This window comes from Argopecten irradians, chromosome 14 (assembly GCF_041381155.1).
Source record: "Argopecten irradians isolate NY chromosome 14, Ai_NY, whole genome shotgun sequence".
Lineage (NCBI taxonomy): Eukaryota > Metazoa > Mollusca > Bivalvia > Pectinida > Pectinidae > Argopecten > Argopecten irradians.
In genome coordinates this window covers 28,801,728-28,821,832 of record NC_091147.1, presented here as the reverse complement: position 1 = coordinate 28,821,832, position 20,105 = coordinate 28,801,728, and the positions used below count along the sequence as shown (strand labels likewise).

The 20,105-nt window shown below is 40.3% G+C and overlaps 3 protein-coding genes across 3 annotated transcripts; all 3 read right to left on the bottom strand.

The window, feature by feature from the left end:
- Positions 1-2,066: 2,066 nt before the first annotated feature.
- Positions 2,067-3,686, bottom strand: LOC138307141 (uncharacterized). The gene has a single exon (XM_069247769.1). It carries the CDS (start codon positions 3,684-3,686, stop codon positions 2,067-2,069), a length of 1,620 nt encoding a protein of 539 aa, XP_069103870.1.
- A 2,382-nt stretch (positions 3,687-6,068) lies between these two features.
- LOC138307140 (uncharacterized) lies at positions 6,069-9,360 on the bottom strand. Its single transcript, XM_069247768.1, has 6 exons — positions 8,906-9,360; positions 8,312-8,818; positions 7,667-7,941; positions 7,251-7,400; positions 6,656-6,805; positions 6,069-6,409 (listed from the first exon to the last, which is right to left on the bottom strand). Exons 1-6 carry the CDS (start codon positions 9,358-9,360, stop codon positions 6,069-6,071), a joined length of 1,878 nt encoding a protein of 625 aa, XP_069103869.1.
- Positions 9,361-11,290: 1,930 nt separating this feature from the next.
- Positions 11,291-14,071, bottom strand: LOC138307138 (uncharacterized). The gene is made up of 2 exons (XM_069247767.1): positions 14,062-14,071; positions 11,291-12,408 (listed from the first exon to the last, which is right to left on the bottom strand). Exons 1-2 carry the CDS (start codon positions 14,069-14,071, stop codon positions 11,291-11,293), a joined length of 1,128 nt encoding a protein of 375 aa, XP_069103868.1.
- Positions 14,072-20,105: the final 6,034 nt, after the last annotated feature.

The following is a 20,105-nucleotide window of genomic DNA, read 5'->3' as shown; positions in this document are numbered from 1 at the left end:
ATTCAACAACAACACTACACAACACAACACCACCCAACAACAACACAACACCATAACAACACAACATAACAACAAAACATCACATTACAACACATAAACACCACACAACCAAAACACACAGGCGCGCAACAACAATACAACATTACCCCAAAACAACACAACACAATAATACACAACAACACAACACACGACAACATCACACAACACAACATCACACAACACGATGTCACACAACAAAACATCACACAACAACACAACACAAAACACAACCACACCACAACACACAATAACAATACAACATCACCTAACCACAACAATACACAACAACACAACACCTAACAACAATACAACATCACACAACATAACATTACAACATATCACAAAAACATCACACAACAACACATTACACAAACACGGAACAACAACACAACACACAACAACACAACACAAACCACATCCGCACAGCATGCAACAACACACAACACAACAACATTACACAACCACACATTACAGCACAACACAACACAAAAAGACACAACATTACACAACAAAACATCACACAACAACACATCACATAACACAACAACACACAACCACACAGCATACAACAACACAACAACACACCAATAACACACAATACAATTACATTACACAACCACACATAACAACACAACACACAACATAACAACACAACATCACACAACAACATAACAATACCACACAACAAACAACACACAACACAAAAACACACAACCACAAAACAACACAACAGCACAACACAACCATACGCAGAACACAACATAACTGATCCATACGCAGATCTATATATAATACATGTATTCTTGTATCGCAGGCAATACCTGACAAACGTAAGATCGTCGAAAATATAATCATAAAAATCATTAAGAAACAAATTAATAATATTTCATAATTATAGTTTTGTAACACTATCCACTGGTACTCGGAAGTGAACACCACATAGTACAAACTTTGCATGCAGTTGATAACAACAATTCCTTTTTATTTACTATGTTACATGTACCTCAGTGTTATATAGCATTTCCTCAGTTTGAGAACAATTAAATTAACATTATCTACACAGACGGACAAAATGACTATAGAAAAAATGAAAGTTTTGTAGTGCCGTATTCTCCATAATAAACACACAAGCACCTAAAATATTTAAATGAGGTATTTGTTACGATGATAACAATACCAAATTTCAATTCAAATCGAGATGATTACGTAATTTAAATATCAGCATAGAAGGGTCGCTTATATTAGGAAAGGCGATAACAGAATTCGAGAATCATGTTTGTGCAACAGCTATATATGTGAATGTACTAGGGTCATTTTTCAAAAGACCATCCGTTGATAGTTTGCCAAGGTCATTTTTCAATGGTCATTTTTCAACAGATCTGCCGTTGAGAATTGACCCTAGACACTGTCAATTTTCAACGACATGTTCAATTTTCAACGGCATTCGGAGTCCGTTTTCAACGTTGAAAACTGACCCGAGGTCAATTTTCAACGGAGGTCCATTTTCAACGTTACACCGGCCGATATCACATGGGTAATTATTGACATGACATTTAAATAGTACATTTTGATTTGAGTTAAGATACTCTTATTCTATTTTGGCCCTTTCCAGAGGGAACTGTTCTCCTATAGTGTTGGCTGGCGAGGTACAGTCCTCGAGTCGAAGACGAGGGGACTATACCTCACCAGACAACACTATAGGAGAACTGTTCCCGAGGGAAAGGGCCTTAATAGATTTAGTACGTCACATGACATTCATTATGACGTCATATATTTGGTCGCGTGCTCATTCCTGGGGGACTATACTTTACTATAGTTCCCGTAGTCAGGTTTAGTCTCCCGTAGTCAAGAAGGACAGGGAACTGTCGCAAAATAGATCATAGCTGTTATCCAATCGCATTCCTAGTAATTATCATGTGATGTACTAAAAATCATTTAATAATAGGTTATTACACTGTCTTAATCATTTGTCTTTCCGAATTCATTTAAAACTACATAAGTGTTTTGTATGGATGGAAAGGTCGATATCATGTGTCGCCGGTGGTACCGTAAGGTAATGGTATACAGGTGTCATTAGCGGTCCCGTTAACAACACATCTATTACTGGTGGTACCGTTAGGTAATGATATACAGGTGTCATTAGCGGTCACGTTAACAACACATCTATTACTGGTGGTACCGTTAGGTAATGATATACAGGTGTCATTAGCGGTCACGTTAACAACACATCTATTACTGGTGGTACCGTTAGGTAATGATATACAGGTGCCGTTAGCGGTCACGTTAACAACACCCCTATCACTGGTGGTACCGTTAGGTAATGATATACAGGTGTCATTAGCGGTCACGTTAACAACACATCTATTACTGGTGGTACCGTTAGGTAATGATATACAGGTGTCATTAGCGGTCACGTTAACAACACATCTATTACTGGTGGTACCGTTAGGTAATGATATACAGGTGTCATTAGCGGTCACGTTAACAACACATCTATTACTGGTGGTACCGTTAGGTAATGATATACAGGTGTCATTAGCGGTCACGTTAACAACACATCTATTACTGGTGGTACCGTTAGGTAATGATATAAAGGTGCCGTTATCGGTCACGTTAACAACACCTCTATCACTGGTGGTAACGTTAGGTAATGATATACAGGTGTCATTAGCGGTCACGTTAACAACACCCCTATCACTGGTGGTACCGTTAGGTAATGATATACAGGTGTCATTAGCGGTCACGTTAACAACACCCCTATCACTGGTGGTAACGTTAGGTAACGGTATACAGGTGCCGTTATCGGTCACGTTAACAACACCTGTATCACTGGTGGTAATGTTAGGTAACGGTATACAGGTGTCGTTAGCGGTCACGTTAATAACAGATCTATCACTGGTGGTACTTTTAGTTAGCGGTATACAGGTACCGTTAGTAGTCAAGTTCACTGCCGATCTATCGCCGTTGGTACCGTTAGATAACGGCATACAGGTGTCGTTAGCGGTCACGTTAATAACAGATCTATCACTGGTGGTACCGTTAGGTAACGGTATACAGGTGCCGTTATCGGTCACGTTAACAACACCTCTATCACTGGTGGTACCGTTAGGTAACGGTATACAGGTGCCGTTAGCGGTCACGTTAACAACACCCCTGTCACTGGTGGTACCGTTAGGTAACGGTATACAGGTGCCGTTATCGGTCACGTTAACAACACCTCTATCACTGGTGGTACCGTTAGGTAATGATATACAGGTGCCGTTATCGGTCACGTTAACAACACCTCTATCACCGGTGGTACCGTTAGGTAATGATATACAGGTGCCGTTATCGGTCACGTTAACAACACCCCTATCACTGGTGGTAACGTTAGGTAACGGTATACAGGTGCCGTTATCGGTCACGTCCACAACACCTGTATCACTGGTGGTAACGTTAGGTAACGGTATACAGGTGTCGTTAGCGGTCACGTTAACAACACCTGTATCACTGGTGGTAATGTTAGGTAACGGTATACAGGTGTCGTTAGCGGTCACGTTAATAACAGATCTATCACTGGTGGTACCTTTAGTTAGCGGTATACAGGTACCGTTAGTAGTCAAGTTCACTGCAGATCTATCGCCGTTGGTACCGTTAGATAACGGCATACAGGTGTTGTTAGCGGTCACGTTAAAATACTCCTATCATCGGTGGTACCTTTAGGAAATGGTATAAGGTGCCGTTAACGGTCACGTTAACAACACCTCTTTAACTGGCGGTAACGTTAGGTAACGGTATACAGGTGCCGTTAGCGGTCAAGTAAACAACACTCCCTATCTTCGTAGGTACCATTAGGTAACGATATACAAGTGCCTTTAGAGGTCACGTTAACAACACCTGTATCACTGGCGGTAACGTTAGGTAACAGTATACAGGTGTCGTTAGCGGTCACGTTAACAACACCTCTATCACTGGTGGTAACGTTAGGTAACGGTATACAGGTGACGTTAGCGGTCACGTTAACAACACCTGTATCACTGGTGGTAACGTTAGGTAACGGTATACAGGTGCCGTTAGCGGTCACGTTAACAACACCTCTATCACTGGTGGTACCGTTAGGTAACGGTATACAGGGACCGTTAGCGGTCACGTTAACAACACCTCTATCACTGGTGGTACCGTTAGGTAACGGTATACAGGGACCGTTAGCGGTCACGTTAACAACACCTGTATCACTGGTGGTACCGTTAGGTAAACGGTATACAGGTGACGTTAGCGGTCACGTTAACAACACCTGTATCACTGGTGGTACCTTTAGTTAGCGGTATACAGGTATCGTTAGTGGTAGTTAACTGGTCTATCACGGTACGTTAGATTATACACGTGGTCACGTTAAAATACTTCTATCACCGGTGGTAACGTTAGGTAACGGTATACAGGGACCGTTAGCGGTCACGTTAACAACACCTCTATCACTGGTGGTACCGTTAGGTAGAGGTATACAGGGGCCGTTATCGGTCACGTTAACAACACCCCTATCACTGGTGGTTACGTTAGGTAACGGTATACAGGTGCCGTTATCGGTCACGTTAACAACACCTGTATCACTGGTGGTAATGTTAGGTAACGGTATACAGTGTCGTTAGCGGTCACGTTAATAACAGATCTATCACTGGCGGTACCTTTAGTTAGCGGTATACAGGTACCGTTAGTAGTCAAGTTCACTGCAGATCTATCGCCGTTGGTACCGTTAGATAACGGCATACAGGAGTCGTTAGCGGTCAAGTTAAAATACTTCTATCATCGGTGATACCTTTAGGAAATGGTATAATGTGCCGTTAACGGTCACGTTAACAACACCTCTTTAACTGGCGGTAACGTTAGGTAACGGTATACAGATGCCGTTAGCGGTCACGTAAACAACACTCCCTATCTTCGTAGGTACCATTAGGTTCCGATATACAGGTGCCGTTAACGGTCACGTTTACAAGACCCCTATCACTGGTGGTACCGTTAGGTAACGGTATACAGGTGCCGTTATCGGTCACGTTAACAACACCTCTATCACTGGCGGTAACGTTAGGTAACGGTATACAGGTGCCGTTAGCGGTCACGTTAACAACACCTGTATCACTGGTGGTACCGTTAGGTAACGGTATACAGGTGACGTTAGCGGTCACGTTAACAACACCTGTATCACTGGTGGTACCTTTAGTTAGCGGTATACAGGTATCGTTAGTAAACAAGTTAACAACACCTGTATCACTGGTGGTACCTTTAGTTAGCGGTATACAGGTATCGTTAGTGGTCAAGTTAACTGCAGATCTATCACCGTTGGTACCGTTAGATAACGGCATACAGGTGTCGTAAGCGGTCACGTTAAAATACTTTTATCACCGGTGGTACCTTTAGGTAATGGTATAAGGTGCCGTTAACGGTCACGTTAACAACACTCCCTATCTTCGTAGGTACCATTAGGTTCCGATATACAGTTAGGTAACAATATACAAGTGCCGTTAGAGGTCACGTTAACAACACCTGTACCACTGGCGGTAACGTTAGGTAACGGTATACAGGTGTCGTTAGCGGTCACGTTAACAACACCCCTATCACTGGTGGTACCGTTAGGTAACGGTATACAGGTGCCGTTAGCGGTCACGTAAATAACACCTCTATCACTGGCGGTAACGTTAGGTAAATGTATACAGGTGACGTTAGCGGTCACGTTAACAACACCTATATCACTGGTGGTACCGTTAGGTAACGGTATACTGGTGACGTTTGCGGTCACGTTAACGACACCTGTATCACTGGTGGTACCGTTAGGTAACGGTATATAGGTGCCGTTATCGGTCACGTTAACAAAACCCCTATCACTGGTGGTACCGTTAGGTAACGATATACAGATGTCGTTATCGGTCACGTTAACAACACCCCTATCACTGGTGGTACCGTTAGGTAACGATATACAGATGTCTTTATCGGTCACGTTAACAACCCCCATCATTGGTACGTTAGTAACGATTACAGTGCGAGCGCCGTAACCCTTATCACTGTGTACCGTTAGGTAACGATATACAGGAACCGTTAGCGGTCACGTTAACAACACCTCTATCACTGGTGGTACCGTTAGGTAGAGGTATACAGGAACCGTTAGCGGTCACGTTAACAACACCTCTATCACTGGTGGTACCGTTAGGTAGGGGTATACAGGGACCGTTAGCGGTCACGTTAACAACACCTCTATCACTGGTGGTACCGTTAGGTAACGGTATACAGGTGCCGTTAGCGGTCACGTTAACAACACCTGTATCACTGGTGGTAATGTTAGGTAACGGTATACAGGTGTCGTTAGTGGTCACGTTAACAAAACTCTCTATCTTCGGTGGTACTGTTAGGTAACGATATACAGATGTCGTTATCGGTCACGTTAACAACACCTCTATCACTGGTGGTACCGTTAGGTAACGATATACAGATGTCGTTATCGGTCACTTTAACAACACCCCTATCACTGGTGGTACCGTTAGGTAACGGTATACAGTGCCGTTAGTGGTCACGTTAACAACACTCCCTATATTCGGTGGTACTGTTAGGTAACGGTATACAGGTGCTGTTAGCGGGCCGTTAACAACACCTGTATCACTGGTGGTAACGTTAGGTAACGGTAAACAGGTGTCGTTAGCAGTCACGTTAACAACACCTCTATCACTGGTGGTATCGTTAGGTAACGATATACAGATGTCGTTTGGGGTCACGTTAACAACACTTCCTATCTTCGGTGGTACTGTTAGGTAACGGTATACAGGTGCCGTTATCGGTCACGTTAACAACACCCCTATCACTGGTGGTAACGTTAGGTAACGGTAAACAGGTGTCGTTAGCGGTCACGTTAACAACACCTCTATCACTGGTGGTACCGTTAGGTAACGGTATACAGGTGTCATTAGTGGTCACGTTAACAAAACTCTATATCTTCGGTGGTACTGTTAGGTAACGATATACTGATGTCGTTATCGGTCACGTTAACAACACCTCTATCACTGGTGGTACCGTTAGGTAACGGTATACAGATGCCGTTAGTGGTCACGTTAACAACACCCCTATCACTGGTGGTACCGTTAGGTAACGATATACAGATGTCGTTATCGGTCACGTTAACAACACCCCTATCACTGGTGGTACTGTTAGGTAACGGTATACAGGTGCCGTTAGCGGGCCGTTAACAACACCTGTATCACTGGTGGTAACGTTAGGTAACGGTAAACAGGTGTCGTTAGCGGTCACGTTAACAACACCTCTATCACTGGTGGTATCGTTAGGTAACGATATACAGATGCCGTTTGGGGTCACGTTAACAACACTCCCTATCTTCGGTGGTACTGTTAGGTAACGGTATACAGGTGCCGTTATCGGTCATGTTAACAACACCCCTATCACTGGTGGTAACGTTAGGTAACGGTAAACAGGTGTCGTTAGCGGTCACGTTAACAACACCCCTATCACTGGTGGTACCGTTAGGTAACGATATACAGGTGTTGTTAACGGTCACGTTAACAACACCTCTTTTACTGGCGGTAACGTAAGGTAACGGTATACAGGTGCCGTTAGCGGTCACGTAAACAACACTCCCTATCTTCGTAGGTACCATTAGGTTCCGATATACAGGTGTCGTTAGCGGTCACGTTAACAACACCCCTATCAGTGGTGGTAACGTTAGGTAACTGTAAACAGGTGTCGTTAGCGGTCATGTTAACAACACCTCTATCACTGGTGGTACCGTTAGGTAACGGTATACAGGTGCCGGTAGCGGTCACGTTAACAACACCTCTATGACTGGTGGTACCGTTAAAGGTCACGTTAACAACACCCCTATCACTGGTGGTACCGTTAGGTAACGGTATACAGATGCCGTTAGCGGGCCTTTAACAACACCTGTTTCACTGGTGGTACCGTTAGGTAACGGTATACAGATGCCGTTAAAGGTCACGTTAACAACACCCCTATCACTGGTGGTACCGTTAGGTAACGGTATACAGATGCCGTTAGCGGGCCTTTAACAACACCTGTTTCACTGGTGGTACCGTTAGGTAACGGTATACAGGTGACGTTAGCGGTCACGTTAACAACACCCCTGTCACTGGTGGTACCGTTAGGTAACGGTATACAGATGCCGTTAAATGTCACGTTAACAACGCCCCTATCACTGGTGGTACCGTTAGGTAACGGTATACAGGTGCCGGTAGCGGTCACGTTAACAAAACCTCTTTCACTGGTGGTACCATTACGTTACGGTATACAGATGTCGTTAGCGGTCACGTTAACAACACCCCTATCACTGGTGGTACCGTTAGGTAACGGTATACAGGTGCCGTTGGAGGTCATGTTAACAACACCTCTTTCACTGGTGGTACCGTTAGGTAACGGTATACAGATGTCGTTAGTTGTCACGTTAACAACACCTCTATCACTGGTGGTACCGTTAGGTAACGGTATACAGATGTCGTTAGTTGTCACGTTAACAACACCTCTATCACTAGTGGTACCGTTAGGTAACGGTATACAGGTGCCGGTAGCGGTCACGTTAACAACACCTCTATCACTGGTGGTACCGTTAGGTAACGGTATACAGGTGTCGTTAGCGGTCACGTTAACAACACCTCTATCACTGGTGGTACCGTTAGGTAACGGTATACAGGTGCCGTTAGAGGTCACGTTAACAACACCCCTATCACTGGTGGTACCATTAAGTAACGGTATACAGGTGCCGTTAGCGGTCACGTTAACAACACATCTAGCACTGGTTGTACCGTTAGGTAACGGAATTCAGATGTCGTTAGTTGTCACGTTAACAACACCTCTATCACTGGTGGTACCGTTAGGTAACGGTATACAGGTGCCGGTAGCGGTCACGTTAACAACACCTCTATCACTGGTGGTACCGTTAGGTAACGGTATACAGGTGTCGTTAGCGGTCACGTTAACAACACCTCTATCACTGGTGGTACCGTTAGGTAACGGTATACAGGTGCCGTTAGAGGTCACGTTAACAACACCCCTTTCACTGGTGGTACCATTAAGTAACGGTATACAGGTGCCGTTAGCGGTCACGTTAACAACACATCTAGCACTGGTTGTACCGTTAGGTAACGGTATACAGGTGCCGTTAGCGGTCACGTTAACAACACCTCTATCACTGGTGGTACCATTAGGTAACGGTATACAGGTGCCGTTAGCGGTCACGTTAACAACACATCTAGCACTGGTTGTACCGTTAGGTAACGGTATACAGGTGTCGTTATCGGTCTCGTGAACAACACCTTCGCCATTGTAAATAGGCATATAGACGGAAGGACGGATAGACTGAAACAAGCGATCTGACATGTCAGACAAATATTTCAGTTAATAATCCACTGTATCTACTAGGTCTGACGATGACCGTAAGGAATTAAACTGTCCCGCCCTGAAGTATGTCAGATATCAGTCAAACAGTGAAGAATTGGAAATACATTCCACGAATATGGCGTCACTGACTAACGCTTACTTCTCTGTCGGTGAAATTACTATAGATCCTTCAGACATTGTGCTAGCGAACGGTGACTGTTTTATATGTGTTGATACATTGCTTTCAAAATATCAATTTGTTCGTGGAAAGAAAGTCCATGTTGACACCTACAGAGGTATCATCAACATAGTTTGTTTATCTGTCTCAATACCATGTTTGGTGTATTTCCTGGCCCAGTTTCATTCCATTTTTACGTGACGGATATTCACCGGGGCTAATCGTACAAACCGGGCTACGCTATTTACGCTTGTGGAAACGCTTCTTTTACATAGAAAAATCTCGTCTGGGGGTGCGTACGTGATAAATCTTTGCTCGGTGTTAAAATCACGGCCAAAAATCCAAATATACAAGTTGCCCACGGAACAGTAGAGTGTTTCACCAATGGGTAGAAGCAAAATTGATCTTTTATTGTATTATACTTTGTCCCGTATTTCGCGCACAGTATAGACGAGTATGTCATATAATGGTTGAAAAGTGTGAACTTTGTTATATACACAAACAGATATATATCTAAACGAGAAACAGAGCAAACACTGGATTAAAGGATTTGTGCAGCCAAATTTTTTTTTTTTTTTTTTTTTTTTTTTTTGATAATATGCCAGGATATTGCTTTGGATGAATGAAAAATTAAGTCCCACCCAACGAATCGCCTAGCTTTTAGCGCTATCGGTTGGTTTTGGTCGTGATTTACGGGTAGTGTCGACTACGGTTCAGAGATAATGAGCTAGGCGGTCACGTGGTCTTGTGATGTCACAGTAGTCCGCGGCTACACAAGGTAAGCCTAGTACTATACATCTATACAGCCCTGGTGTTATTGTACTTGTAGTACTTTTACTCTTAGCCCAGGTAAGCTTTTTACATGTGTCTGTATTTGAAATTTCTGAGAATGAATGTGAATGGGTTGGTATTATTCAGCACTTCATATGGTTAGGCACTTTTGTATTCATGTTTCTCTGTTCGTATCGTCTAAATACAGATTTAAAATGCACGAAAACATATACCAAATCAGAAAAATTGAAAAAATCACTAAAATATATATTAATTGGATTTGCATTACCATTTGCTGAAATTGTGTGTACCAAGATAACAAATGTTTGCTTGGAACCGAACGAGAAATGGTATGGACATATAGATGTTTTCTTTCAAATATATACGTTCTGTTGTGCAGGTTTGTGATCCCAATATTTCTGCTTCTATGTGGAAATAATTATTTATTGATATCCATTATTCATTATATCTCTTCGACATCCGTCGCTTCAAATTCTGATAAGAGTAATGCCATTATTTTTCTAAAAATATCAACAACTATGGGGTTAAGTTGGATAATCGGGATTATTGCTATATTATTACAGGCCGTTATTCTCCTTTTGGTATTTGAAATATTGTCAAATTTGCAGGGAACCTTTGTGACACTTTCTTTCTCGTGTACTTCATAAAAACGAGTTAGATTGTATTACAAAGAATGTGTAAGGAGTAAGACACTGCCACACACTTCAACACAACATATAAACCAGCCTTCAAGGGAAATGTATGAACTTTCGTGATGTAAGCTAGACATGTACATGAGGTGCATGGTAGGAGGTATAGGTTAGGTATAGATAGAGGGTAGAGGCTAGGGGTACAGGGTAAGAGTTACAGTGTAGAAGGTTACGGGTATAATTTAGAGGGTAACGGCCCATGGATAGGGATAGATGGTAAAGATCGGGGCTAGAATGTGGAGTATAGGGAGGAGTGTTGTACATGGTAGGGGGTAGAAGGCAGATCATAGCGGTAAAGGGTACAGAGTAGTGGTAGACGGTACTGGTTAGGGGTGGAAGATGCAGGGAAGGGAGTAGAAGATACAAGGTATGGGTAGAGGGTCCAGGGTAGGGGTAGAAGGTGCATGGTAAGGCGAAGAAGGTGCAGTGTAAGGGTAGAAGGTGCAGGGTAGGGGTAGAGGGTCCAGGGTAGGGGTAGAAGGTGCATGGTAGGGGTAGAGGGTCCAGGGTAGGGGTAGAAGGTGCATGGTAAGGCGAAGAAAGTGCAGTGTAAGGGTAGAAGGTGCAGGGTATGGGTAGAGGGTCCAGTGTAGGGGTAGAAGGTCCAGGGTAGGGGTAGAAGGTGCAGGGTAGGGGTAGAAGGTGCATGGTAGGGGTAGAGGGTCCAGGGTAGGGGTAGAAGGTGCATGGTAGGGGTAGAAGGTGCAGGGTAGGGGTAGAAGGTGCATGGTAGGGGTATAGGGTCCAGGGTAGGGGTAGAAGGTGCATGGTAAGGCGAAGAAAGTGCAGTGTAAGGGTAGAAGGTGCAGGGTAGGGGTAGAGGGTCCAGTGTAGGGGTAGAAGGTGCTTGGTAAGGCGAAGAAGGTGCAGTGTAAGAGTAGAAGGTGCAGGGTAGGGGTAGAAGGTGCATGGTAAGGCGAAGAAGGTGCAGTGTAGGGATAGAAGGTGCAGTGTAGGGGTAGAAGGTGCGGGGTAGGGGTAGAAGGTGCAGGGTAGGGGTAGAGGGTCCAGAGTAGGGGTAGAAGGTGCATGGTAGGGGTAGAGGGTCCAGGGTAGGGGTAGAAGGTGCGGGGTAGGGGTAGAGGGTCCAGGGTAGGGGTAGAAGGTGCGGGGTAGGGGTAGAGGGTCCAGAGTAGGGGTAGAAGGTGCAGGGTAGGGGTAGAAGGTCCAGGGTAGGGGTAGAAGGTGCGGGGTAGGGGTAGAAGGTGCAGGGTAGGGGTAGAAGGTGCAGGGTAGGGGTAGAAGGTACAAGGTAGGGATAGAAGGTACAGGGTAGGCGTAGAAGCTGAAGGGTAGGGGTAGAAGGTATCCGAGCCGGATTTCTACTGTTTGATGTAGAGACGAAATCTGGAGTGCAAACTTAAAGATTTGCTTATATCTCTATAAATTAAAGTTATATGATGATTAGAATCTTACACTCATGAAGATGTGATATGGAATTTATCAAACTCGTTAAATAATCTGATATGTCACTCGCATAAAGGCTCGTGGCATATCAAATTCTTGAACTTGTTTGATAAATTTCATATCACATAGTCCTTCATGTAATATCCTCTATTTACACGAGACTATAGTTTACCATTCTGACATGCCTGACCAATTCACTGTGATGAAATAATGCCGATCAATATTCCGGAGCTAGAATGGCCAGATCTCCTTGTTCGATCAACAATTATAAAAAGGTATTGGAGAGTTATAACGAGAGAGCGAGTTAATTTCCAATCTATGTTACTATTCACAACTTATTGTTGTGTTATGTTCAGAATGTTTTTCGCAAACAATGGCAGCCTGCTCGCGGTTGATAGGTATGACGTATATAGATGTTTGTGAGGACTGGAGAGGTCACTTGAGAGGCCACATTGTTAGAACCTCTATTAGGTTAATAAGTAATATCTCAAACGGTAAATCAAGAGGAGGATATATCATTATTTATGACGGAAAGTTAAGTGGATTGTATAATCAAGCTGGTAATGTAAATTAGTTATCAATTACTTAAATCATTAAATAACCAAATCATTATAAGAGTTTCTAAAATAACACGTCGGTTATTGGTAATTCATTTGCAGAGGAAATAAGATATATTTTATACAGTTATAGACCATCAGCGAGAGTCAATGAGCCATTCAATGGGCCGACAATTCAACTTATTCTCTCATACCTACGGGTGCAATACTGGCTGGTATATGTACATTTATCATACAATACACTCATATCGCCTAAGGCTGTATTACATATCCCTACAATACAGCTTTGTGACGTCACGATTTCTCAGTTTTTTGTTTCAGAAACTTGGCTGGGGTTTCTATAAAGGATGCAAACAACGGGGTTTGTGTATAAAATATCACAAATTTCATGTATGGAGTTTTGACTTGCCGCCACGGTATTCTTCGAACTTAATTTCAAAATGGCGGTATTTCATTATTGAATTTTGTAAAATTGAAATAAAACGACGATCTATGAGAGAAAAATACTCTTTTATTTGTAGATATCAAGAATATTCTACCCGAGATTCACGAAATATCATATTTATATTTTCACTATCCTACTGTGTAACCTTACCAGGCCCATTTGGCATTCATCAGTTTATACGCTTATAATGACGTCGCTATCGTTGTGACGTCATAATTGACGTTCGACAAAATCAAGGAAAATGGTTGTTCAAATGGCTGTTCCATTCTTGGCAAAAATGATTTTTTTATTCATTGTATATACATCATAAAACAAATTGAATATAAATATAAGCATTGAATTGCATTCGGTTGGCAATCATGGGAGTAAATTGTATGAAAGTGTCAACTGGACAGCGGCAAATTTAATGAAGAGAGCTAGCGCTTCATGTTGGATTTTTCGCTGTCCAGTGTAACGGTCCTCGCTGTGTTATGACCGTTTGGTTGCCCCCCCCCCCCCCCCCCCCCCACCCCCCCCACCCCCAAAAAAATAATTCAATAGACATACAAATAAATAACAATATTTTCATTTCAAAGAAGGCCTCTCTCTCACCAATTTCCATATTTAAATAGATTATTCTAATCTTGCACTCAAACTTTCACCTCTTTCATATTAGTTGCAGATGCATTCATCATTTACTCCTTATTCCCTCTCAGTCATCCATATCCATTCACAATAAACTGATAATTGTTATTGCAAATAGTGAATTACATTGTGTATACCGTTTCTAATTTACTAATCCATATTTCACCTATCATTGTATAGTAGCATAAACATGTACATTTATCATATATCGTTTCTAATGATATAATATATGATCGATTGTAGATCTTTATATTCACAATGTAAATAGTAATAATTTATCATATTTATCTTTACATCATATTATTGCGAGTAAGAGACGCTATAAGATTGAACTATAACACATGTAAACAGCGCAAACTAGGTCGGCGACTGGCACTATGTTTTATGTCAATATTTACCTGTAATTTTATATACACGGTTCCAGGGTCGATTATTTGTATTCCTGGCGTTGTTATGATCAACTTCGCATATTGTATTAGCGAAGATTACTGTATTTAACGTATAAACTGCATACATTATTCTCTGTATGAAAGTCAGTATGTGAGCTTGGTTCGTTCCGCCAAGATTTGGAACTCCTGTATTGGAACTTTTTTCTTATATATAACGCTCGCGCTTTGCGGAATATAATTACTGGTACTGGTCGCGAATGCGGTAGTAAAAATGAGTACATTCTCGTTCGGTTCATTCATAAATAAATCTTATCCTCCGCATCAAAGAAGCGTCTCTCTTCGATCGAAACTAAGAAAATAACTGACATTTTGCTTTCGTTTTGAATGTCATAATGGTTGCAGGATAAACAGAATACACGGTTAGTATCTAACAATACAAGGTTTATTTTGGTGCTCGACACGGAAAGCCGAGATAACTCGGCAAAACCTCGTCATCTCGGCTTTCCTAAGTCTTGCACCAAAATAAACCTCGTATTGTTAGATACTAACCGTTTATTCTCTATACAATATTCTAGCATTCTCTTTGTAATATTTAGTAGTCAACATAAATAATTTCTATAATAATATACTTTCTGTATGTGACTCAATGAGAGTGTATGACTGCTAGTGTTTATCATCTATTGTTAATATATAATTTCATATGCAAATACTCATTAAATATTGAAACTTAATTAAACTCTTGGTTATTTGTGCAATATAAACTATTGGAACAGTGGTACAGCGAGAATACAAATTTAACGTGACCGTCTAGTGGGCGAAACGTTACACCAGTTGGCATTCATACTCCCACATTGGCCAACTGAATGCAGTTCAATTTTTACAACATTTTGTGATCCCGACGGAAGAATATCGGTAATAAGAGTCTGCCTAGATTTGCTCAGGAAATACAAAAGACTTGGGTATGGACGCATGAACTACAAGTGTTCAGAATTTTTCATTTTTTTTTCTGTTTTCTTTTTTTTTCCAAACAATATATCAATTTTATATTCAGCACATAATCATGAAATATGAATATATATAAAGTTATCTTCGATTCACATCAATCACTCTGTCATTCTTTCATTAGTATGATTACATTGTTTGGATATTTATAGAGAGGGAGGAGGGAGAGAAAAAATAAAATTAGATAAAGAACAAAGAATTGGGAAGGAAATAATTATTTCAGATTTATTTTGTTTACTATTTAACCAACAATCAACAGTGTTAGAATATCGTTCTCAGTTTTGAATCAGCGAAGACGTATAAGTATTGCATTACTAGTCAAATCATTTTGGATATGTTTCATAAAATGTTTTACTACAGCAAACCTACTCTAACGACCACCTGTATATAAAAACCGCGTGTCTATAACGAAAAAAATAATACAAACACAAATCACGGACATGTATTTACATAATTAAATGATGCATGGTAATATATATATATATATAAATATCCTAAAACAGGTCTATTTTGCATTAATATAGTTCTGGTATATTTACTGGCTGGCTGGTTGGCACGAAAACCTCAACCTGTTTATAAAGGCAATCTGTCTACAGTGACCGTTTTTCTGTCTTCCCTTCAGTGGTCCGACAGGTTTGACTATAATTATTTATTTAGGCCTACAATACGTACCTAATGCTATCCATCATAAATCGATGTCAAACGTCAATGGCCTATTTATCCCACAAAAACTTATAGAACTTTCATGAATACATTTTAAGTATTGACTCAATATTATTTTCAATTCAAAATGTAGTTAATTACTTTTATTGATCAAAACATTATAATTTTTTAGTCTTTGAATTAAATAGCCAATTATCTTATCAATTCTGTTTTAGACGTAGGCGACGTATTGTAATAAGTTTCCCGTTCATACTGTATATTGTTTCAAAAATATAAAAAAAAAGTTTCTATATAAAATCTATTGACAGAAATACCAATAAATGAACTGTTCTGTCAAGCGGTCCAAAGAGCTGTTAAAATCGACAGTTAAAATGTGCTGTTGGACCGGATTGACATCACAATGGGGTATAACAAACAGTTATCGACTGGGCTTTCGGGCAACAGATGATTTGTTGGACCCTCAGACAAACTGTTGCCCTCAGCCTTTGGCCTCGGGCAGAGTTTATCTTCGGGTCCAACAAATCATCTGTTGCCGTCACCCCAAGTCAACAACTGTATATTACGTCGTTGTTGCTAAGTAATAACCATGACGACCAGGTTCGGCTTTATACCTCAATAGTGCTACATTCCAATAGAAATCTATATGTCAATCCTTCATAGGTAAATCAATAGGAAGACATCCCTAGATTACATGGTAATTTATCACATAATTCGCCTGATATCCAGTGATTCGCCTGTGCAATATTTTTTCATATGTCAATAATTAATTTTTCTTTGTTTTCATACCAAATCTGGTTCTGATTGGCCAATATTTTTTTTGCATACCACTATGGAAAAAAATCGAGAATGGTGCGAAACACCGACGTATCGTGACGTCACAATAGAAATGTTGACGTTGCGTATTGATTCGGAAAAAAGAAACCCTTGAAAAACCACTATAATGTTACATTTAAACATACTTCATTTTTATCAAATATAGTATAAAATTAATTGTAAGTATTGATGTCACTATTTTTTAATTTTATCGGGTTATGAAAAAAAAAATCTTTTGCAAACTTTTATGAGAATCCGCTACGCGGATTCACACAGTTTGCAAACAATTTTTTTTTCATACCCCGATGAAATTAAAAAATAGTGACATCAATGCTTAACTAGTGTAATATGACCTAGAGCGATTTTCATTAGCTGCAAATCTGTTGTGACTTCAGACGGATACAATAAAATGACGTCAGGAAAAACTACGTGACGTCAGGATAACGAGGATAGCGGGACAAAATTGCGGCCTCCACTGGAATTTAGGAATACATTTTGATGTGAAATTCTTTGTTATGTAGGTAGTTGTAGTTATGTGAGAAAAAGTATCTTAAATTTGTGTTCATTTCATGTGAGATTTTATGAAACTTGTCTCGAAGTTTTAATTTTTGCTCGCCAAGGCTCGCAAAAATAAAAACTTCTTAGACTCGTTTCATAAAATTTCATATGAAATGAACACCCATGTAAGATCGTATATATACGAATTCTTTTCTTAGCAATATGCTGTTGTAATAGATTAAATACTATCAGTTATTTCAAGGCACTCCACCGCCGACAAATGATATGTTTTCTCTATCAAAACAGGACCAGACAGATTAGTATTTTTCTTCGGTTACAAAAGTTACTTACTTAACACCATTACCACCATTGAAAAGTTTGAGTTTCTTATTCTAATTCATGATAAAAATATTAAAACTTATTCATCGCGTCCCGAAAAAACACTCCATGGCACAATGTCGTATATGAAATAGTACTGGTTATGCATGCAACAATAGGAAAATGAATGATTTCATATGTATTTTTTGTGTTAATTAGACACATAAACGCGATTATACATTAGTTGTCTTTCAACTGATGTGTATCGTTTATGTTCTGTCGGCGATGGAGCATCTTTAAGCATTAGTTTGAATACACTTTATATGTTATGGAGATATAGCACAAAAATCTGAGTGTACTAAAACTAAACCGCTTCTTCGAGATTTATGATGGGAGTACGATTCGATTTTGATGTTTTAAAATCTATTAGAATTAATCATTATAATTCAGTCTACTACAGTAAAGGCTCGATACATGTAAAAGCATAATGAAATAATTGCTGAAAATACAAATACCAGTTGATCTGTCCAATACAGATTTAAAATGTTTATTTACTGAATTTCTGGCGGACAGTGAACGGCAAAGATTTTTGTGCAGATGAATTTCCATTTTTTACATTTCTTTAAAACCACACCGAAAACAAAAGAAATTCAAATATGATTCCGTCACATCAGTAACCACATATACATGTACAGCAAGTACTACTCACTCGATGTCTGACTTTTATATACACCTCTACATCATCATCATCATCATCATCATTAACATTATAAGCATGTTTAATTATCGTCGTCATAATCTTCATCATCGTCATCATCATCATCTGTCATCATCATCATCATCATCATCATCATCTGTCATCATCATCATCATCATAATCATCGTCCATCATCATCATCATCATCATCATCATCATCATCATCATCATCATCATCATCAACATAATAATCATAATCATCAAATATCATCATCACCGTCATCATCTTCATCATTATCATCGTCGTCATCATCATCATCATTAAAATATCCTCATCGTCATCATCTTCATCATCATCATCATCATCATCATCATCAAAATATCATCATCATTCACATCGTCGTCGTCGACAGGAAAAATAAATACACAACGATTACAACAATAACCAACATTTACATAAATATAATTTGAAGGTTTTAAATGTAATTTTTAAAATGTGTCAAATGAAAATATATATGTATGTTACATAACAAAACTGAACAAGGGGTCGCCCGCGTGCCGCAGTTGGTATAAAACCAAAATACAGCAAGGTCAAAGTAAGATAGTCAAGTATAACTGTAAATGTATGCGATTATTGTAAAATGAAAAACAGAAACGGGAAAAAATCCAAAAATTGAAGGTCCGCAACAGCAAAAGGCACAACTAAGGCACTTGTCTGATGTAATCAATAAGTTTCAATGAGCTAAGTTGAACGGTTTTTGAGTTATAGCCCGGAAAAGGATCTCAGACGGACGGGCGGAGCCCAATTTAATATCCCCCGCAAACGCGTTTCGCGGGGGATAATTTGAATTATTATAACTCGCTTTCATTTCTCTTCTGATTGGATTAAACTTGATCACATGACATTGAATAAGTTAGATATTTCCCCGAAATTGGAAGGCGAGGGAAATAACCCTAGGGAAATAACCACCGAGGGAAATAACCCCAGGGAAATAACCCCCGAGGGAAAGAACTCCAGGGAAATAAAACCCCTGGAAGCTCCGCACGTGACCGGAAGTCGACGTCATTTACAATGTCAACCAACAATGGTAACGTTGTTGCTTATTATTATTTTTTTTTTTCACAACGAAAATAGCAACTTTGTTGTTGGGAAATATCTTTATGGGTTCTTTTAACAGAGATTTTTTTTCTAGTTTTGTTCGGTATAATGAAATAATCATGTTCCTATGTGTCGGGATACATCTAGAATTATCTCCCTGGAAACAGTTATTTTCTCTCGGGCTTCGCCATCGAGAAAATAACTCTTTCCAGTGAGACAATTCTAGATGTATCCCTCCACAGAGGGCCACAATTGGACACGGGTGATTTAGAAGAAAAAGTGTTTGTTTAGTATCAGCCAGGCCTTAAAAACACGTGTACATACCACATACACATTACGGTGTATGCCATTTCTCCTAAGCAATACAATCGTTTGTAAATAATATGCCAGTATACGTATTCTCGGGACGGAAAGTTTTTATGAGTATATGAGTATTGTTCTACAAAGAGAACACTTCGATTATCACGTACATTGATTCACATATTAATGATTTGTCGGTAGTGGAAACCCCCCCCCCCCCCCCCCCCCCCCC

What these genes read in the sequence shown, in the direction of transcription:
- LOC138307141 (XM_069247769.1), bottom strand. Translation starts at nt 3,686, where the DNA reads ATGCCGTTATCTAACGGTACCAACGGCGATAGATCTGCAGTGAACTTG.
- LOC138307140 (XM_069247768.1), bottom strand. Translation starts at nt 9,360, where the DNA reads ATGCCTATTTACAATGGCGAAGGTGTTGTTCACGAGACCGATAACGAC. An exon ending in GCTAACGACATCTGTATACC is followed by an intron (nt 7,942 to 8,311) that starts GTAACGTAATGG and finishes GTGTTGTTAAAG; the next exon opens with GCCCGCTAACGGCATCTGTA. An exon ending in CGTTACCACCAGTGATACAG is followed by an intron (nt 6,410 to 6,655) that starts GTGTTGTTAACG and finishes GTTACCTAACAG; the next exon opens with TACCACCGAAGATAGAGAGT.